This window comes from Thamnophis sirtalis, unplaced genomic scaffold, assembly GCF_051295495.1.
Source record: "Thamnophis sirtalis isolate CommonGarterSnake01/CBP01778 unplaced genomic scaffold, rThaSir2_p1.2 scaffold_1, whole genome shotgun sequence".
NCBI lineage: Eukaryota > Metazoa > Chordata > Lepidosauria > Squamata > Natricidae > Thamnophis > Thamnophis sirtalis.
In genome coordinates, this window is record NW_028261381.1 from 121,640,591 (window position 1) to 121,660,145 (window position 19,555).

The window sequence follows — 19,555 nt, forward strand, 5'->3', positions numbered from 1 at the left end:
GCAATGTATGGCTGTGAAAGTTGGACCATAAGAAAGGCTGAGTGCCAAAGAATTGAGGCCTTTGAACTATGGTGCTGGAGAAGACTCCTGCAAGTCCCTTGGACTGCAAGGTGATCAAACCGGTCAATCCTAGAGGAGATCAACCCTGACTGCTCTTTGGAAGCCCAGATCCTGAAGATGAAACTCAAATACTTTGGCCACCTAATGAGAAAGAGGGACTCCCTGGAGAAGAGCCTAATGCTGGGAAAGATTGAGGGCAAAAGAAGAACAGGACGATAGTGAATGAGGTGGCTGGATGGATTCACCAAAGCAGTAGGCGTGAACTTAAATGGACTCCAGAAGAGGGTAAAGGACAGGAAGGCCTGAAAGAACATTGTTGTGATGGGTCAGACACAACTTCACAACTAACAACATTAACAAATTATGTATAACAAGAAGATTTATTTTATTTTTAAATAAAATTACGTATTTATATTTTAGACTTCAAATATCTTATGTATTATTTATGGACTAGAATTATTAAAGACTAGATTATTACATTTACAATAACTGTATTAATAGCTATTCTCAGTATTTTAATCTAAGGCTTATTGACATACACATTCTTTGACACACTATAATCTAAGCAAAATCCTATACCAGTGATGGCTAACCTTTTTTGGATTGCATGCCAAAAGTGGGGGAGCGCAGGGGGAGTCATGCTTGGGCATGCCACACCCATAATGCTATGCATGCAAACCCCCTCTGTGCATGAACGTGTGACCCTTTCCCCCTCCCTGCTTTTGGCCTGTGATGGACCCATTTTTCGCCCTCCCCAGGCTTCAGAGGCTTTCTAGGAGCCTGGGGAGGGCAAAAACAGCTTCCCTCCCCCTGGAGGGCCTCAGAAGTCACTTCCGGGTTGCCCGTAGGGCCGTTTTTCACCCTCCAGAGCTTTTAGGAGGCTTCTTTGAAGGCTCCGGACTGTGAAAAATGGCCCAATGCACAAACTGGAAGTCCATTCCCAAACTTCTGGTCTGCACATTGGGTGATTTTTTGCACTCCGGAGGGCGAAAAACAGCTGAAAAAGAAGGCAGAAGTCAGCTGGCCAGCGTGCACATGCACACAGGAGCTGACTTAACAATGCCTCATGTGCCCTAACAAATGGCTGCACGTGCCACTTGTGGAATTTATGCCATAGGTTCGCCATCACGATCCTATACCATTTCAGACAAACGTCCAATCTCTTCTTAAAAACTTCCTGTGTTGGAGCATTCACAGCTTCTAGAGGCAAGTTGTTCCACTGATTAATTGTTCTAACTGTCAGGAAATTTCTCCTTAGTTCTACAGTAGATTGTTCTAGGCTGCTTCTCTGCTTGATTAGTTTTCTTTCTTTACTTCTTGTTCTGCCTTCAGGTGCTTTGGAAAATAGACTTGTTCCCCTCGTCTTTGTGGCAGGCCCTCAAATATTGGAACTCTACTATCATGTCACTAATCCTTCTTTTCATTAAACTCAATATAGCCAATTCCAGCAACTGTTATTTATATGTTTTAGCCTCCAGTTCCCTAATCATTTTTGTTGCTCTTCTCTGCACTCTTTCTAGAGTCTCCACATCTTTTTACGTGTTTTTTTCTTCAACTCACTAATAAATGATTGCTGTTTTTTTCAAATAGTTTTTAGAGTACAGTACACTAATATCCTTGATGCAACTTACCTCCGTTAATGGCCACTTCTCCAAGGCAATTATTCGGTACTTTAGGTGCACAGCGTTTGTGGCAGTTGAATCTACAATCTTTTTAAAGAAAAGATGCATGATTTGCACAAATTGCTGGGTTATAAAGTGATAGTTTCAGATACAAAGAACCTTGTTAAAGCTGGATATGAGACAGTGGTTCTTGACTCAGACAACAGATCTTAATTCAAGCAATCCAAGGTCTAATGCTATGTGAAAAAACTGGGAATGAATTCCATATATTTCCTCCTCTTCCTGGAATTACTTCCCTACCAGCTATTCCATACAATTCAATCAAGTGACTATTCCACAGTAAAAAGGTAAAGGTTCCCCTTGCACGTATGCGCTAGTCGTTCCACACTCTAGGGGGCGATGCTAATCTCTGTTTCAAAGCCGAAGAAGCAGCGTTGTCTGAAGACGTTTCCGTGGTCATGTGGCCAGCATGACTAAACGCCAAAAGTGCACGGAACGCTGTTACCTTCCCACCAAAGGTGGTTCCTATTTTTCTACTTGCATTTTTACATGTTTTCAAATTGCTATGTTGGGAGCACACTCCGTTTCATGGCACTAGGGATTCCACAGTATAGGATCATATAAAATATATTGTAAGCCTATTTTTAGAAGGCAGTGACAAAGTACATCCAAATGAAGAATGACATTTACCTCTTAAGAAAGCTTTGCTATCTATGAATCACAGAGAGAATCCTGCACTAAGAACTTGTGCATCCTATTTGTATATTTATAGCATATTTTGCATCATATATTCAGAATCATTTAATATTTTGTATCCTTCATTCCAAATTTGCTACATTGTTACAGATTGTTACTATGACGGACACAGTAGGATTTCAGTCTAATTACAAGAAGTTTTATTCTTCACTCCTTTACAGCATATGAAAGTTTCATAAGCAACAGACATACATTCAGGGAGACATTCAAGCATCAAAGCTAAAATAGCTAATTATCTTTAAATAACATATTTCTGAAAACTTGTTCAAAGATTCTAGCCTGTTTACTGTACAATGTAGAAAAAAATTCCTATAATCACACATTTCCTAATGACCTGCTGAAAAGCTAAAATCTGGTTTGCACATGCACTGCCCAGTATTAAACTGTAGTGTACTTCCAAATAGCAATAGCAGATTTATGTAGCACTTCATAGAGCTTTATAGCACTCTATGAGCTATTTAAATCAACATATTGACCCCAACAATCTGGTTTCTCATTTTACCAACCTTAGAAGGATGGGATGCTGAGTCAACTTTGAGCTGGTAAGGATCAAACTGCTGGCAGAAGGCAGAGTCAGCCTGCAAGGTTCACCGACAAATGCGCGCTCGACAAAAGTGCGCCGATGACAGCGCGCCAACAGAAGCGCGCTCTAAACCTAACCCTAAACCTAACCCTAAACCTAACCCTGAACCTAACCCTGAACCTAACCCTAACCCTTATCTTAACCGTAATCGCACTTGTGTCGATGCTCTTTTATCGGTGCGCTGTCGATGTCACGGTTTTATTGCCACGGTTTTGTCAGTGCGCTGTTGTCGGGCGCACATTTGTCGGGTCACGAGCCTGCAATACTGCATTCTAACCGCTGCGCCATCACAGCTCATGTGCAGAATTTGCCCATTGTCGTATCTCATAGCATGCAAGGTTGAGAAACACTGCATTAGAGTGTAATAATTGGGACAGACATTGGAGACATATAGTGTAAGCTATCTCTCTCATATTCCAAACTGATGCTAAGAACAGTTGTATAGTTTAGTGCAGCTGCAAACAAATGAATTAAGGTTTTGTTCTTCAAAATACATTTTCCAGCTGACATACTATTGTCTGTATCCCACCAGCTAGGAATTATGTCAGCATATAACTCAGGACACAGTAGTAACAAATAAAATATTAACATATTTTTAAATTTGTTAAAACAAATGCATTATGATCATGCTTTCAGTTCTAAATCACTTACCTTTGCACTGTAAGCCTTGTCTAAAAAGTCCTTTAAGTAATTTTTTGCAGTACTGACAAACTGTTGGCCTTGTATATGAGTGAATGACAAAAGTATGAGGCACTTTAACCTTGGAAAGTAAAATCTTGTCAAGTTGAATAGGTCGCCCAATGTGTGATTGTGAATTCGACCTCTTCTCTCTCCCAAGTGAAAAATCAGGTGGTGATTTCTGCTACAATAGGTCAGTAAGATACATAAAGTCATTTTAGTATAGAAGGCATTTTTGCATATATATAAATATATTTTAAATACCTTAAACATATACTCTAGTACTGTGATGGTGAACCTGTGGCATATGTCCCAGAGCCCTCTCTGTGGGCATGTGCACCATTGCCAGCTGCTCTTTGTGGGCACTGGAGCGCTGGAAAACAGCCTGAAAATGACACAAGAAATGCCCCAAAATGCCTATTTTGGGGACGTTTTTGGCCCTTTTGGGGATTTTTGGTCTAGTTTCAGGCGTTTTGGGGCTGTTTTCAGGTCAAAAATGCCGGGGAAACAGCCAGAAAATGGCTAGAGAAATGCTCAAAAACCAGCCTGTTTTGGGGACATTTTTGGTCCTTTTTTGTGCTGTTTTCAGGCCAAAATTGGCTGGAAAATGATCAGAAAATGGCCCCCAAATGACCTGAAAAAGGGCCAAAATGCCCCAAAACAGACTCTTTTTCAGGCCACAAAGCCAGGTATGTGTGCACTGGCCAGCTGGCCTACAGGTTTCCGGTGCATGGACACGCGCATGCACGCACATTCTTGTTTGGGCACTTGGTGCTGAAAGATTCACCATCACTGCACTAGCCTCTCAGGCTCCTTACAGGAATTCCTTTTTGCCTTTTCTCCCTTACCCACAAAGCATTTGTAATAAAGCAGCCCTGAAGAACATCAGAGTGGATTATCAGTTGAGACTTCTGGACATGAAAAATTCTACACTTGGCCAAATGTACCTAAATATGGCTTCTATGTTCAATTTCAGCAATACGATTAATTTTAAATCTAATCAGGTCTCCAGCATATTATTTAGTAAACATGAAAAAATATATAATGCTATAGAATGCATGTATAAGAAGACTGTAAATACAAAATACAAAATAGTGATATTATTAAATCATTGTTTGGAACTGATTAGTTGAGATGAAGAGAAAAACAGAATTGAACTTCAAACTAGTCCATTTCTACCACAGACATATAAACTGAAACATTTCTGCATTTTATTTAATTTATCAATTTGTTTAATCAGAAATATTTAGAATGGTTTTTGAATGTATCCTTATATATTGGGACAGTATAGTCCAACATAGTTAATGTAATAAGCCCTGCTTCCTATGTCATTTAAGAAGATCCACCTTTAAATGACTGAGTAACACCCACGACACAATTCTACAATATTCCCTGCCAATGTTTTCTATTAATGAAAAGCAGACAATAGAAGAACTAAAACTGGGACTAAAAGTTAAAGCAGTATCTTCGATAAGAACGTGAAAGGATGCCTTAACTCTTTCTACAGTCAATCATTTAGTGATCTTTCAAAGTTACAGCAACACTGAAAAAAGTGACTTATGACTGTTTTTCACTCTTAGGACGGTTGCAGCATCCCCATGATCATGATCAAAATCCAGATGCTTGACAACTGGTTCATATTTATGATGGTTGCAATATCCCAGGGTCATGTGATCACCTTTTGTGACTTTCTGACAAGCAAAGTCACGGTGGCGCAGTGGTAAGAGTGCAGTACTGCAGGTTACTTCTGCTGATCACTGGCTGCCAGCAGTTTGTCAGATCAAATCTCACCAGGCTCAAGGTTGACTCAGCCTTCCATCCTTCCGAGGTGGGTAAAATGAGCACCCAGATTGTTGGGGCCAATAGGCCCTGAGTCCCTCCCGGAGAAGGGCGGCATACAAATAAACTAAATCTTAATCTTAATCTTAATGACTCCATAAACCGCTTAAAGACGGCTGTAAAGCACTGTGAAGCGGTATATAAGTCTGCTATTGCTAAAGTCAATGGAACAGCAAGATTCACTTAATAACCCTGTTACTAACTTAACTGCTGCAGTGATTCACTTAACAACTTGGTCTTAAGAGAGGTCTTAACATGGGGCAAAATTCACTTAACAACATATATTTTGGGCTCAACTGTTGTTGTAAGTCGAAGACTACCTGTATTCTTTCATCTCTCAAAGCTCTAGGAATCTATAGTCAGAAATAATAAACAAAGAACAGTGTAAAATAAAAAAGGTGCTTCAGGGCATTCAGAGTCCTTAAGTTCATAAGGAGCTACAAATGGGTGATAGATTCAATATAATACATTGTGCTTTTGAACCCAAATTAGCACAAAGCCCTATTGTTATAAATAAATCTTTTTCTGCGGGGCAATAGGCACAAATTCCCCAAAATGAAATATGATTAGTGAGATAGAAATGTTTCATTAGCATAAAAGGTAGCACTAGTTCTAAAGTTTTCAACACAAAATTATATTCTGTTGCAAAAATATTAGGTTTCTTATATCAAAGGCATAGTTTTTTGTTTTTTTTTAATCCAGTATGCTTTGGTTAGCTACAGATTTCTTTGGTCCGGCCTCCCCGAATAGCTTGCCAGAATTCCTGACTCAGGAAGCTTGGATACTGACCAGGAAACAATTGCTCAGATTACACTATGGAAACTACAGAAGCCAGCTGTTTGTCATGCAATAAGCAAATTGCTCCAATTAATTTGCAGCAAGTATTCTGAGTCTGGGCAATAATATCTTTGAAATACTACAAGAACCTTTTGCAAATACTATGGAGGTTTCATTACAAGTGCCACATTGCCAAATGTTTCAGAAAAAAACTGATTAAATCTAAACTATTCTTTCAACAGCAAACATTCAAAGTTCAGCTTTGGCTAACTATAACCAAAGTTGAAAAGAAAAATATCCATAGATCTTCATCTTCCAAATACAGGATTGCCTGCACAAAAGGAAGAAATTTGTGGAAGCTTCTAAATCCAAATAGGCAGACTTGGGCCTCTGAGCTACCTGTGGCCTTCCCGTCACCATTTTTGTGGCTCCCGAAGCTCTCAGAACAGTGCCATAATGCAAACTGCCAAGTTGTAATATTGCTGCTTTTTTGTTTTCAGAAATGAAACCTTAAAAGAGTTTTGTTAAGCTGTAGATCCATCCTTGACCTAATGTCTTGAAACTTAAATGTTTGAAACTGTCTTGAACTACCCTATACACAGCACTTGCTCTGATCTCTGTTCTTTTCTGTTGACTTGTTTAAAATGAAACAATAGAGAGCTAAACAAGCAATCTTTTTGATCATGGCAGCTTCATCCATCTCTGAGAGAAAACATGCTTGGCACAAACAGAGTGTTCTTTTTGGAGTCATAACAAACTCTTCTAGTTCCTTGGACTTTCAAAGTGATATTTTTAAAAATTACCTTATAGAGTCATCTTTTATTTGCTAACTATTCTAATTATGTGGCTTATTTGTTTCTTGGAATTTTCATTTTGTTAGTGAATGTGGAACGAGATTTCATGAAGGTATATAAAGGATTTCGGTGAACACACGTTTACTGAAGAAATGTCCTTCTAGATTCAGTTCCAAGTGGAGAAAGACACTGGAAACATAGAAGCTGCTTGGAAAATGGTCGATAGGACCACATGGGTTTTTTGGTCCTGGGCAAAGGAAAAGCACATGGGTGGGAGAGAGAGAGAGATTTATACCCTCTCTTGGGGCCCACCTTGGAGCTTCCGGTTCCTGTGTAAGAAATGTATTCTGATTGGTTGTCAGATTCCCATGGGGCCATGCAGGGGTAACTTTGTATTGTCTTGAGTCCCAAGCTTGGTTAAACCTTGCTGGGTGATATAATCTCCCCAGGTGCCATATAGTGAGTTCTGTTGCTAGACAGTTAAAGGTCTAATCCTACCTTTGGGAAGGCATTTGCTTATGAAGAGACTTAGCTATCTCTTTATCTCTTAACTGCTAGGATCTGCTGTGGGCTATTGATAAGGTGACCAGACGTCCCGATTTCAGCAGGACAGTCACGATTTCTAACAATTTGTCTCATGTCCCGGGGCGTTTTTAAAAAGTTCTGATTTTCTGGCTTCATGTTGAAAGCCCAGTGGATTTGCTTAAGAAATCGTAACCGGGGCAAGACAAAAGACACTCTGTCTAAACAGAGTTTCAGTGTCCTGGGGTCATATAATCACCTTTTGACAAAGTCAAATGGGGAAACCAGATTCACTTATGTTACTAACTTATCAGCTGCAGTTATTCACTTAAGAACTGTGGCAATAAAAGTGGTATAGTGACCAAAGTTACAATGTCATTGAAAAAAGTGACTGATTACCATTTTTCACACTTAGCGACCATTTTCACACTTAGCGACCGTTCAGCATCCTCATGGTCACGTGATCAAAATTTTGATGTTTGGCAACAGTTACAATTTATATTTGTAAATTGTAGTTATGTTGAAATTAAAAAAATATTACAATACTATTTTTGCGTTGTATGAAAATTTTTGTTGCTCCATATAAAATTTTTAATCAAGCCCCCCCCCCCGGTCAAAGGTGTCCCTCTTTACCAATCTGAAAATCTGGTCACCTTAGCTATTGAAGAGGGTGGGGGCTATTAAGAGTGAGTCTGCTTCCTTCCTGAGCCAAGGTGGCGCAGTGGTTAAATGCAGCACTGCAGGCTACTGCTAGATCAGCAGTTCAGCGGTTCAAATCTCACCGGCTCAGGGTTGACTCAGCCTTCCATCCTTCCGAGGTGGGTAAAATGAGGACCCAGATTGTTGGGGGCAATATGTTGACTCTCTGTAAACCGCTTAGAGAGGGCTGAAAGCCCTATGAAGCGGTATATAAGTCTACTGCTATTGCTATTGCTATTCCTAAACAACATGTTTCTCCATTTCTCATACAGGGAAATACAATATTCTGCCTTTTTAATATTTCCTAGAATATTTCATTCTTCTAGGAGAGGGTTGGGTGCTAACTTCCTATACACAGACATACACAAACGTGTTTTTGTGTGTGAGAGAAAGTTTAACAAAGTATATTTTTGCTTTGTTTCAAGATATCAAATATGAAGTGTCACCTGAAATCCCAAAACTTCCCTACAGTTTAATCCAAATATCTATCAACACATCTACTTTCAAATTCAGATGCTTTTTTTTTACTGTCACCAATCTATTTGTTTGCAAAACCTCTAATGCACAAAGCATCTTAATCTTTTTAGTACAGGGCTTCAACTTTTTTCTTTTGCATTGCATTTTCTTCCTTTAAGCTTTTAAAACTATTTTTATTGAACAATTTTTAACAAAGTAAAAAAATAAAGAAAACAATAAAATGTTAAAAAAGAAAACAGTAGTGGCTTCCAATTTTCTTGAGAACAATTATAGATACAATTTTTCCATCTCTGTCTAACGTTGCATCATAATTTCCTTCTTTCCATAAAAAACCCTAATCTCCAAACCCATTAATCATAAAATATTTTTTCTCTTTTTTCAGCTAAAAGGGTATAATCTTTTAAACCCTTTTCTCCAAGGTGTGAAAAAAATATACAGACCTCTCACATCCTGGACATAAATTGTTTCAACTTCTATCCTCAAAACGATGCTATACAATGCCACACCAGAACAACTAGTCACAAGGACAGTTGTTTTCCTGAATGCCATCACTCTGCTTAACAACTAATTTCCACAACACTGTCAATAATTTACTGACTGTATTACTACTATTATTCTTTTCTTCCTTCCTAGTATCTATCTCTCCCCACTTATGACTATAACCATGTTGCTTGCATCTTTCGATTTATATTGTTTTTACTTGCTTCCTAGTACGATTCAATAGCTTATTAGTAACTTTGACTATCACTAAGTGTTGTATCTTTTTATTCTTTATGAATGCATTTTATTCTCCTTATGAGAGCATATGCACCAAATTCCTTGTGTGTCCAATCACACTTGGTCAATAAAGAATTCTATTCTATTCTATTCTATTCTATTCACTTGAGGTATAAGCCACTTTGCTATATTGAAACAAGTTTTGTTTCAGTTTGATAAATGCATACGTAAAATAATATTTGACAATGAAAATGAAAGTTTTGGATGAATTAGGGTGCAATGAACCACCTCTTAAAATATCAATATTTTCTATTACAAGCCTTGTCTCCTGGGCATTAGCTATGTTATGATACAGCATAATGAAGCCTTGATACATTATCTATATCCCTATTTCTGGCTAATACGTGGCAAAAATATGCCTTTTCCACTGTGTTCTTAAAGTAGTGCAGCATAATGCATCTCGAATTATATGATAATTTCTCAATGTTTTATTTCTGCACTGAGAATATATGTTTTAATCATACTATTATCATTCTTACAACTTTCAATTGTATAGAACTAAGGAATCATGATCGATCTGTAGTCTTACATGAAATTTACAACAAAACTAGAAAGGCTGAATTCCTGATATGTTTTGATATGACAGAAAACAAAAACAAAAACCCACCTCAAAACTGGGGCTTGCAGGAATCTAGAAAATGAAGATCACATTCAGAAAAAGGGAAAAACAAAATGTAGAGCAATATTATTTAGAAAGTAAATATAAAGTTTAGAACAAAATGTAACAAACTGAAACTTGCATGAAATTATTTAATACATGCATTCTCATTACATAATTGTTCATTTTTAAAATGCGTGCAGATACTATAAAATTAATTGATCAACAAGTTCAGGATTGCCAACAAAGTAAACACAGCTAGCAACACAGACTTCCTCATTTTCCTTCTTTTTAATTAAAAAAGAAAGAAAATTCTTTTGTGAAAATTAAATTCTGCTCATGCAAAATTCAATGTTCTTTGCTATTTTTTAAAAAGCCATAAAATTATATTTGGGTAATTTACAGTTTGAACTTTAATACCAGAAATGAACTACTGTAACTTTTCAAAGTTCAAAAGAAAAGAATGGTAGAAGATTGGAGCAAAAGGTTCCACTAACCCACCCACCCCCCAAAAAAAACAACCCACCTAAGGAATGTTTTTGATCCCAAACATGTTTATCTTACTGGAACAGTTTGATACAAAAGTTTGGAAAATTCTACCATACTGAAGAAATAAGAGGCAACTAAGATCCCCTCCCCCTCATTTGTAGAAACTGTTGTGTTGTTTGTACAATGAGTTTGGTTATGGGATTCCAAAAGCATTTATGCTGGGACACACTTGTGAAAAGCCCATCTACACTACAAAAAAATGTTCAAATACATTCATTACTCAGCCTACTATTTTCAACATTTAGACATTCCGTACCTGGAGTCCTTCATCTGCAAGCGTAGATGAAAGTTCAGCAGACATTGTTCTGATATTACCAAGTCCTGTTAATGAAACATTTGATAATCGCCTCTTTCGGACACAACTGCAGTTATTAGGGATTTTAAATGCACATCTCTTGTGATAGTTTAAGCCACATCCTGAAAATAAAATAAAAACCTATTACTCCATATTACAATATGATGGAAAAACTGAAATCAAGAGCAATGAATTCTAGAACTTTATAAAAAGGCTACTATGTTTTTAAGTTTGCATTTTTAAGTAAGCATGAAAAATAAAATGTACAGGTTCACCAATATTCCATGCTTTGTTTCTGTAACACAGTCCTTCTCATCAAAGTAAATTTTTATACTCTGGAATATGCTAACAAATCTCTCACATATGGACTCCATTTATGCTGTCAAGAACATGCATTAAAAAAGCAATTAGATTTGAAAAAGGTTCTTCACTTAGGGATGATCTAACACACCTTATATTAATAAATTTCCCTTGAGCGCAGATTTTTTTCTTTCTGAAATGATCCAAATTCAAATCCATATTTAGTAAGTAAAATAAATATGTAGCTTTTCAACAACAGCAATAACACCAAGACACAAATACCATTTTACAGTGATTTACAGCTCTCTTTAAGCAGTTTACAGATCAACATATTGCCCCCAACAATTGGGGTCCTCATTTTACTGACTTTGGATGGATGGAAGGGCTAAGTCAACCTTGATTCCTGTCAAGATCAAACTGCTGGCAGTCAGCAAGCAGAGTCAGCCTGCAATATTGCATTCTAACCACTGCATTACCATAGTTCCTAATATCCTTTTTTTCTTCTTTAGTCTTCCTTGGTGCTTTATCAGTGCAGTAAAAAAAATGTTCTGCTTGTAGTAGTTGTGGTTATAAAATTGTTTTTACTATCACAGAGCTTTAGTTTAATTTAGTTTGGGTAATTTACTGGTCACCATTAAAATCTACCCTTCAGCCTGTTTCTATGAACTTCTGTGAACCAGCATGAAAAATCTTGTTTATACGAAACCAACTAACAGGCAAGGTTAGCATATTTAGTGATCCCTTGCGGAGTTTCTTTATCAGTTCAAAGGATGAAAAAGATGGGGAGGGGTATCCTCACCACAAGGAAAATATCCCCAAGAAGCAGCAAGTCCTGCAATGACCATGTTGTGTAAACAAGAATTCCCCTTATTTTGTAAGCACGCAGAAAACAACCTTTTCAATGCATTTTATTATTTGACTTATACTTGCTACAAGTTCCAGCTCACATAGTGTATGTCATTCAGTGCCCTCGTCCTGAACCTTGTATGGACAAAACAACTAGAGTTTTCAAGACCAAAATTAAAGATGGTTTCGGCATCATAAAAAATACAAAATGGGAGCCCTTCTAGGGAAAAATGCACTAATATTCATGCTTTGGGGCAATGAAACCCTACTGACCTTATATGACAGAGTTACTTTTAAAAAATAACAAATAGATTTTAGTACTGAACAATCCTAACTACAGAAGGAAAACATTCAGTAACCTTTTTATTTAAACATATTCCTCTTTAAAAGTTTGCCCTTATAGTTCATTGCTCTCCTTTGCACTAGAAATTGCCACAACTGCTATCAACATCAGTCAGTTTTATAGAGTACACCAATCAATTAAACTCATGGACATTCCAGAAGTTAAAACAATCCTGTGCTTAATTTTGTGTTTGTGGAGTCTTTTCTTATTCACAATAATAATAAATGCTTGCTACATGTTCTAAGAATCTCTGTGTTACTTGTAGATAACTTTCTTGTACTTGTTACAGCAACATTCCTATCTTTAATAGCTAAATTCAGCAAACAGATATATAATTACTTTTCCCTACAAATGATTTGCATTTGTAACATCAGGCTATTCTGTTTTAGACCTTTACTGACTTATTTTGAATATACACAAAGAACACTGACCATTTTTAGAAATATTATACATAAGTTGCAAGTCATTCTAATAAAAAAGGACTGCACTTTTTAAAACATGCTGAGCCAAATAAAAACTTTTTTTTAAATTGGAACTCGGAATTCCTCACCCTCTCTTTGTTTTTCATCAGAGAAACCAGAACAAGATTAGGAAAAGAAAAAAAAAAGCAGCGCCCAAAAGAAGAAAAATAACAGCTCCCGAAAGAAACCAGCATGGCTGCATAAAGAACTCTCTGATAAATTGAAAGACAAAAAAGATAAGTATAAAAAGTGGAAAGAGGGGGACCTAACTAAGGCAGAATATCCGCAAATAGCCCAAGCCTGTAAATATGAAGAGAGGAAAGCTAAGGCTCACAATGAAGAAAGTCTTGCCACAAAGGTAAAAAATAACAAAAGAAAGCTTCTTCCAACATGTTAAAAACAAGAAAAAGGTTAAGGAAACAATTGATCCATTGCTGGGAGAAAGTGGCAAGAAGGTGATAAGCAACAGGGAGAAAGCAGAACTATTTACCATATTTTTCAGAATATAAGATGAACCGGAGTATAAGACGCACCAAGGTTTTGAAGAGGCAATTTTTTTTAAAAAGTAGGTAGGTAGATAGAGGGATAGAGAGGGAGAGAAAGAGAGAGAAATACAGTACGTAGGTAGAGAGACAGAGTAGTTAGGTAGGTAGGTAGCTAGATAAAGGGATAGAGAGAGAGAGAAACAGAGAGAGATGGAGAAATAGAAAATACAATAGCTAGGTAGGGAGAGAGTGAGTGTAGGTAGATAGATAGATAGAGGGAGGGAGAGAGAGAAATACAGTAAATAGGTAGAGAGAGAGAGTAGGTAGGTAGGTAGATAGGTAGATAGGTAGGTAGGTAGAGGGAGACAGAGAAATACAGTAGATAGATAGGGAGAGAGAGAAAGGTAGGTAGGTAGGTAGGTAGGTAGGTAGGTAGGTAGGTAGGTAGGTAGAGGGATAGAGAGAGACAAAGGGAGAAATACAGTAGGGAGAGAGAATAGGTAGGTAGGTAGATGTTTCCAGATGTATTTATCCATGTGCTGGAGAAGGAAATCACTGACAATCAGCAGCACCTAAGACTTGTTTCTGCTGGCACAGCACTTGATCAATCTAATTCTCATCAATTATTCTAACTAAAGAGCTTTCAGAAAGGGAAAAAAAGTTTTTGCACTCTGAAAACCTTCCAGAAAAGGCATGAATAGCCTGGGGGGGAGGGGGCTTGCAGAGTGCTGCTGGGGGGTGGGGGGCCAAAAATGAGCAAAAAATGGCCTGTTTTTCACAAAAATGGGGCCTTTTTTGTAAAAAAAAATTGCTTATAAAAGGTTTATAAAGTGCTGCTGGGCGGGGCAAAAAACAGCCCATTTTTTGCTCATTTCTACCCTTCCCATCCCCAGGAGCTCTCTGAAAGCCTCCATAAGGGTATGCACGGCCATTTTTGTGAAGGGAGCGGCGCTTTGGGATGCAATAAAATGCTGTATTTGATGTATAAGATGCACCCAGATTTTAAGCCTCTTTTTTGAGGAAAAAAGGTGTTTCTTATACTCTGAAAAATACAGTAACTCATTTTTTGCATCTGTCTTTACACAAAGGGATAAAACAGTCCAACCTATCAAAAACAGCACCACAAAAATCAGATAAGGAACACAAGTTAAAATAGGGAAGAAAATGGTAAGTGAGCACCTGTCTATGCTAGACAAGTTCAAATCACCAGGACCGTATAGATTATACCCCATGGTTATGAAGGAAATGGCAGACGAGATCTCAGAACCACTGAACTATATCTTTAAGAGATCCTGGAGCACCGGGGAACTGTCAGAGGACTGGAAAAGAGCTGATGTGGTTCTCATCTTCAAAAAAGGGGAAAAAAATAGATCCAGGAAACCACAGACCTATCAACCTGACCTCAATACCAGGGAAGATTCTGGAAAAGATAATCAAGCAATGATTTAGCCAACACCTAGAAGTAAACAAAGTAATAGCCAAAAGCCAACGTGGGTTTGTCAAAAACAGATCATGCCAGACTAATCTTACTGCATTCTTTGACAAAGTAACAAAATTAGTGGACCAGAGGAATGCTGTCAATATAGTTTACTTGGACTTCAGTAAGGCATTTGATAAGGTAGATCATAACCCACTACTAGATAAAATAGAAGAATGTGGGTTAGACAGCATCATCACCAGATGGATTAGTAACTGGCTGCCAAACCGCACTCAATGTGTAGTCCTCAATGGAACTGCATTTAATGGAGGGAAGTATGCAGTGGAATACCCAAGGCTCTGTTTTAGGCCCAGTACTCTTTGACATCTTCATCAATGATTTGGATGAGGGGATAAATGGGGAACTCATCAGATTTGCAGATGACACCAAGCTGGTAGGAATAGCCAACACTCCAGAAGATAGGCTTAAGATACAGAAGGATCTTCACAAATGTGAACATTGGGCACTATCTAACAAAATGAAATTAAATGGTGAAAAAAGTAAGATTCTACATTTAGATAAGAAAAACAAAATGCACAGGTACAGTATAGGTGGTACCTTGCTCAATAGTAGTAACTGTGAGAGGGATCTTGAAAGTCTAGTGGACAACCATTTAAATATGAGCCAGCAGTGTGCAGCAGCTGCCAAAAAAGCCAACACAGTCCTAGGCTACATAAACAGAGGGATAAAATCAAGATCACGTGAAGTGTTAATACCAGTTTATAATGCCTTGGTAAGGCCACACTTGGAATACTACATTCAGTTTTGGTCACCATAATGTAAAAAATATGTGGAGACTCTAGAAAGAATGCAGAGAAGAGCAACAAAGATGATTAGGAAACTGGAGGCTAAAACATATGAGTAACATTTGCAGGAACTGGGTATGTCTAATTTAATGAAAAAAAGGACTAGGGGAGACATGATTCCAATATCTCAGGGGTTGCCACAAAGAAAAGGGAGTCAAACTATTATCCAAAGCACCTGAGGGCAGAACAAGAAGCAATGGGTGGAAACTAATCAAGGAGAGAAACAACTTAAAACTGAGGAAAAATTTCTTGACAGTTAGAACAATTAATCAGTGGAATTGTTTGCCTCCAGAAGTTATGAAAGCCCCAACACTGGAAGTCTTTAAAAAGATGTTGGATAGCCATTTGTCTGAAATGGTATAGGGTTTTCTGCCTAGGCAGGAGGTTGGACTAGAAGACCTCCAAGGTCCATTCCAACTCTACTATTATATTATTGTATGTCTTTTCGCCACACATACAAACATATCCTATTGTATGTTCCAAAATTTCACCATTACATTTTCTTTTCCTATGTGTGTATGTATGTGTGTGTATATATACATACATACATACGTTTGTGTGTGTGTAACTTGCAATACATTTTGAAGCATGCAAAATATGTAAAGGTAGATCTTTCACTTGCCTTCACATTTAAGCCCTTGACGTACAAGCCCCCACAGCATTTCTCCACAATGGTCACAGAAGGCTGGTGCTCTGTAGGAATGGACAAACAAAGCATGTGGCCGAATCTGAAAGTCTTCAAAAGTTGCAGAAGCTGGTAAAATAAAAGATAATTTACAATTTTAAAACATGGTGATTTAAGAGCTACATTTATTTTGTCACTGCTTATTGCTCTTCTAAACAATTGAATACTTGAGTCATTCTGGCAAAGGAGTATACATTTAAAGACTTTTGTTCAACTGAAACACAAAACAAAGATTCACAGGAGGATAATAATAATGAATGGAACATGTAGAACAGTTTACTTAGTGTTCCCAAAGTAGCTGTCAAATCATTCTGCATCTACAGATATCTTTTTTGAGGTTATTTAATAAAAGCATATTGTAAACAATATTGTAAATATGAATACTACCTTCAAATTTATAATCTAAAAGATACAACACCAAAAGAAAATGGAAAAGAGAAGCTGAAGAAATCCAGGGCTCAGATTTAACAGGGAGGTTTTTTCTCACCCCAGCAACAAAGATATGGTTTCTTCTCTTCCTACTTAATATCACTTAAATATGAGCCAGCAGTTTGCTGCAGCTGCCAAAAAAGCCAATAAAGTTCTAGGCTGCATAAACAGAGGGATAGAAGCAATATCACATGAAGTGTTAATACCACTTTATAATGTCTTAGTAAAGCCACACTTGGAATACTGCATTCAATTTTGGTTGTAAAAAAGATGTTAAGACTGTAGAAAAAAATGCAGAGAAGAGCAACAAAGATAATTAGGGGACTGGAGGCTAAACCATTTGAAGAATGGTTGTAGGAACTGGGTATGCCTAGTCTGTTGAAAAAAAGGACTAGTGGTGACATGATAGCAGTGTTCCAATATATCAAGGGCTGCCACAAAGAAGAGGGAGTCAGGCTATTCTCCAAACACCTGAGGGTAGGACAAGCAATGGGTGGAAACTAATCAAGGAGAGAAGCAACTTAGAACTAAAAAGAAATTTCCTGACAGAACAATTAATTAGTGGAACAACTTGCCTCCAGAAGTTGTGAATGCTCCAACACTGGAAGTTTTTAAGAAGAGATTGAATAACCATTTGTCTGAAGTGGTGTAGGATATCCTGCCTAAACAGGGGGTTGGACTAGAAGACCTCCAAGGTCCCTTCCAACTCTGTTTATTCTATTCTATTCTGTTCATTTCTAGAAATTAAGAAAGAATCGAGAAATATATGTCCCAATGAAAATGGAGATTTCTTAATTTCTATGAAGATGGAAGGATTAAATCATTTTAGCCAGAAAGATGGAAAAAGCAGCATTTTATCCCTGACATATATGAGGCAAATCCATTCACAAAACACAAATTTGCTGGCCTAATGAAATAAAAAATGTTTAGGTCAACAACTAAATGGAGCATCGTGTGAATAAATTGAAGGGCTCAGAAATAATTATTTCTACGACAACTGCAAGAGTACTTTGAGAGGAGTACATTTGTTTTGCATCATTTGCATTTGTTTTCGTAGAAGACATCTAACTTTGTGTAAGTTACATATCTCTTCAGAAATCAAATTCAAACTAGTTACCAACTAAGGCAACTTCATTGATGTTAATGAGTATCAGGTTTGTTCCCTGTTTATGTGCAGTGGGCTGCCCTATCAATATTGGTGGGAGGGTAGTTTGCTCCTTGATAATTCCTTGATTAAAGTATTGGTTTTGGTTTGGTTTATATATTGGTTTGTGTGCTACCATGATGTATCAAATGTACCATATAGGGAATCCAGGTGGCCCTCACTAACCTATCATTTGTTGAACAACCATTTGAAATCAGACCCATTTGACACTGTAAAGGAGACCTACAATGGTTATCACATATGCAGCATATCCATAGTCACATAATTACAATTTGAAATCTTCACTGCTAACTTCAAACCAGCAAAGTCAATGGGGAAATCATTGACTTAATGACTGGAAATAACATGAATTGAGTGTGGTACATGACATTTCATTTTCTGATCACATTGCCTCGCAACAGAATTTGCCTGGTGATGGTGATCAATAAATGAAAACTATCTATATACTCCAGCTATGGTCTGACCACTTTGGACATCACTTCTAATCAAACAATAGCTTGGTTTTTCCAGGATTCCACTTTGGTTCTATGAGTACTGTCGTGGCCTTCACCAATTCCAATAGTCATTCTTCTCCTGATATCAAAGATAGCATATTTGACTTAAGCTAACAAGGACTTGCTTTAGTTTTATTTTGAAACATGTTTTTGTTATTAAACAAGATGCCATAAACAACTAAAATATGAACATTTAGTTTCTCCTCTTGATGTACAATTAAGTTCATTTGAACACACAGGATCATTTTCAGAAGATATTCATATATTACTCATAAGTAAACATAATAGGAATAACTCCCAATACTGCAGCCTCCGTTACTGTAGCAATTTTATTATTATACAGCCTTCATCCTAATATTCCAAGTCAGTTGATGGGGAAATAACTAACATATATCTTATTAAAACCACTGTTTGTCCAGGAAGGCTATCTACAGATTAATTGTGGGATTATCACAACTCCTTTTCTTGACATAAAATCAGAATGAGTAAACAGACTTGAGGGCTAAACCCAAACAAAAGTGACAACTCAAAAAAAATGTTAAATCAATCAAACATGTTTTCTATTAATTTATCCCATTATGTAGGGTGTGTGGTGAGCAGGGCTTCAAGATGAATTTAGTGGGTTTTTTTCAGCTGCAACATGTGAATACAAAAAAAAATGTAACAGTGCATTGGAAGGCATCCAGAGGATTTCTTCTTCACAAATGAGTAATTCACACTAGCGTTAAAGTAGGATGGAGACCAAAGAAGAATGCTTTTGATACCTATAAATAAGCTTTCGTTACATTTAAAATAATTTAAGCACAAATGATGAATACAAAATATTCATTTAGAAGTGAACTATGTGAACCAATAATCCATAAATATACCTGTAATGCAATTTTAAATGTCACAAGAGTAAAAAAAAATGTAGTACCACAGTCAGAGAAATTCCTGTGGAAACATAACTATTAAATATTATTCCAAATAGCAATAGCAATAGCAGTTAGACTCATATACCGCTTCATAGGGCTTTCAGCCTTCTCTAAGTGGTTTACA

At 37.2% G+C, this 19,555-nt stretch overlaps 1 protein-coding gene across 2 annotated transcripts in view; it reads right to left on the minus strand.

The window, feature by feature from the left end:
- The window catches only part of PRKD1 (protein kinase D1), a 111,501-nt gene that overhangs the window by 20,513 nt on the left and 71,433 nt on the right, over positions 1-19,555 (minus strand). For both annotated transcript variants that reach the window (XM_087723226.1, XM_087723228.1), the window contains exons 3-7: positions 16,367-16,498; positions 10,988-11,148; positions 10,192-10,215; positions 3,673-3,883; positions 1,692-1,769 (exon numbers count right to left, since the gene is read on the minus strand). In XM_087723226.1, coding sequence (XP_087579352.1) covers positions 1,692-1,769; positions 3,673-3,883; positions 10,192-10,215; positions 10,988-11,148; positions 16,367-16,498 — 606 coding nt within the window. The remainder of the gene's footprint in view (positions 1-1,691; positions 1,770-3,672; positions 3,884-10,191; positions 10,216-10,987; positions 11,149-16,366; positions 16,499-19,555) is intronic.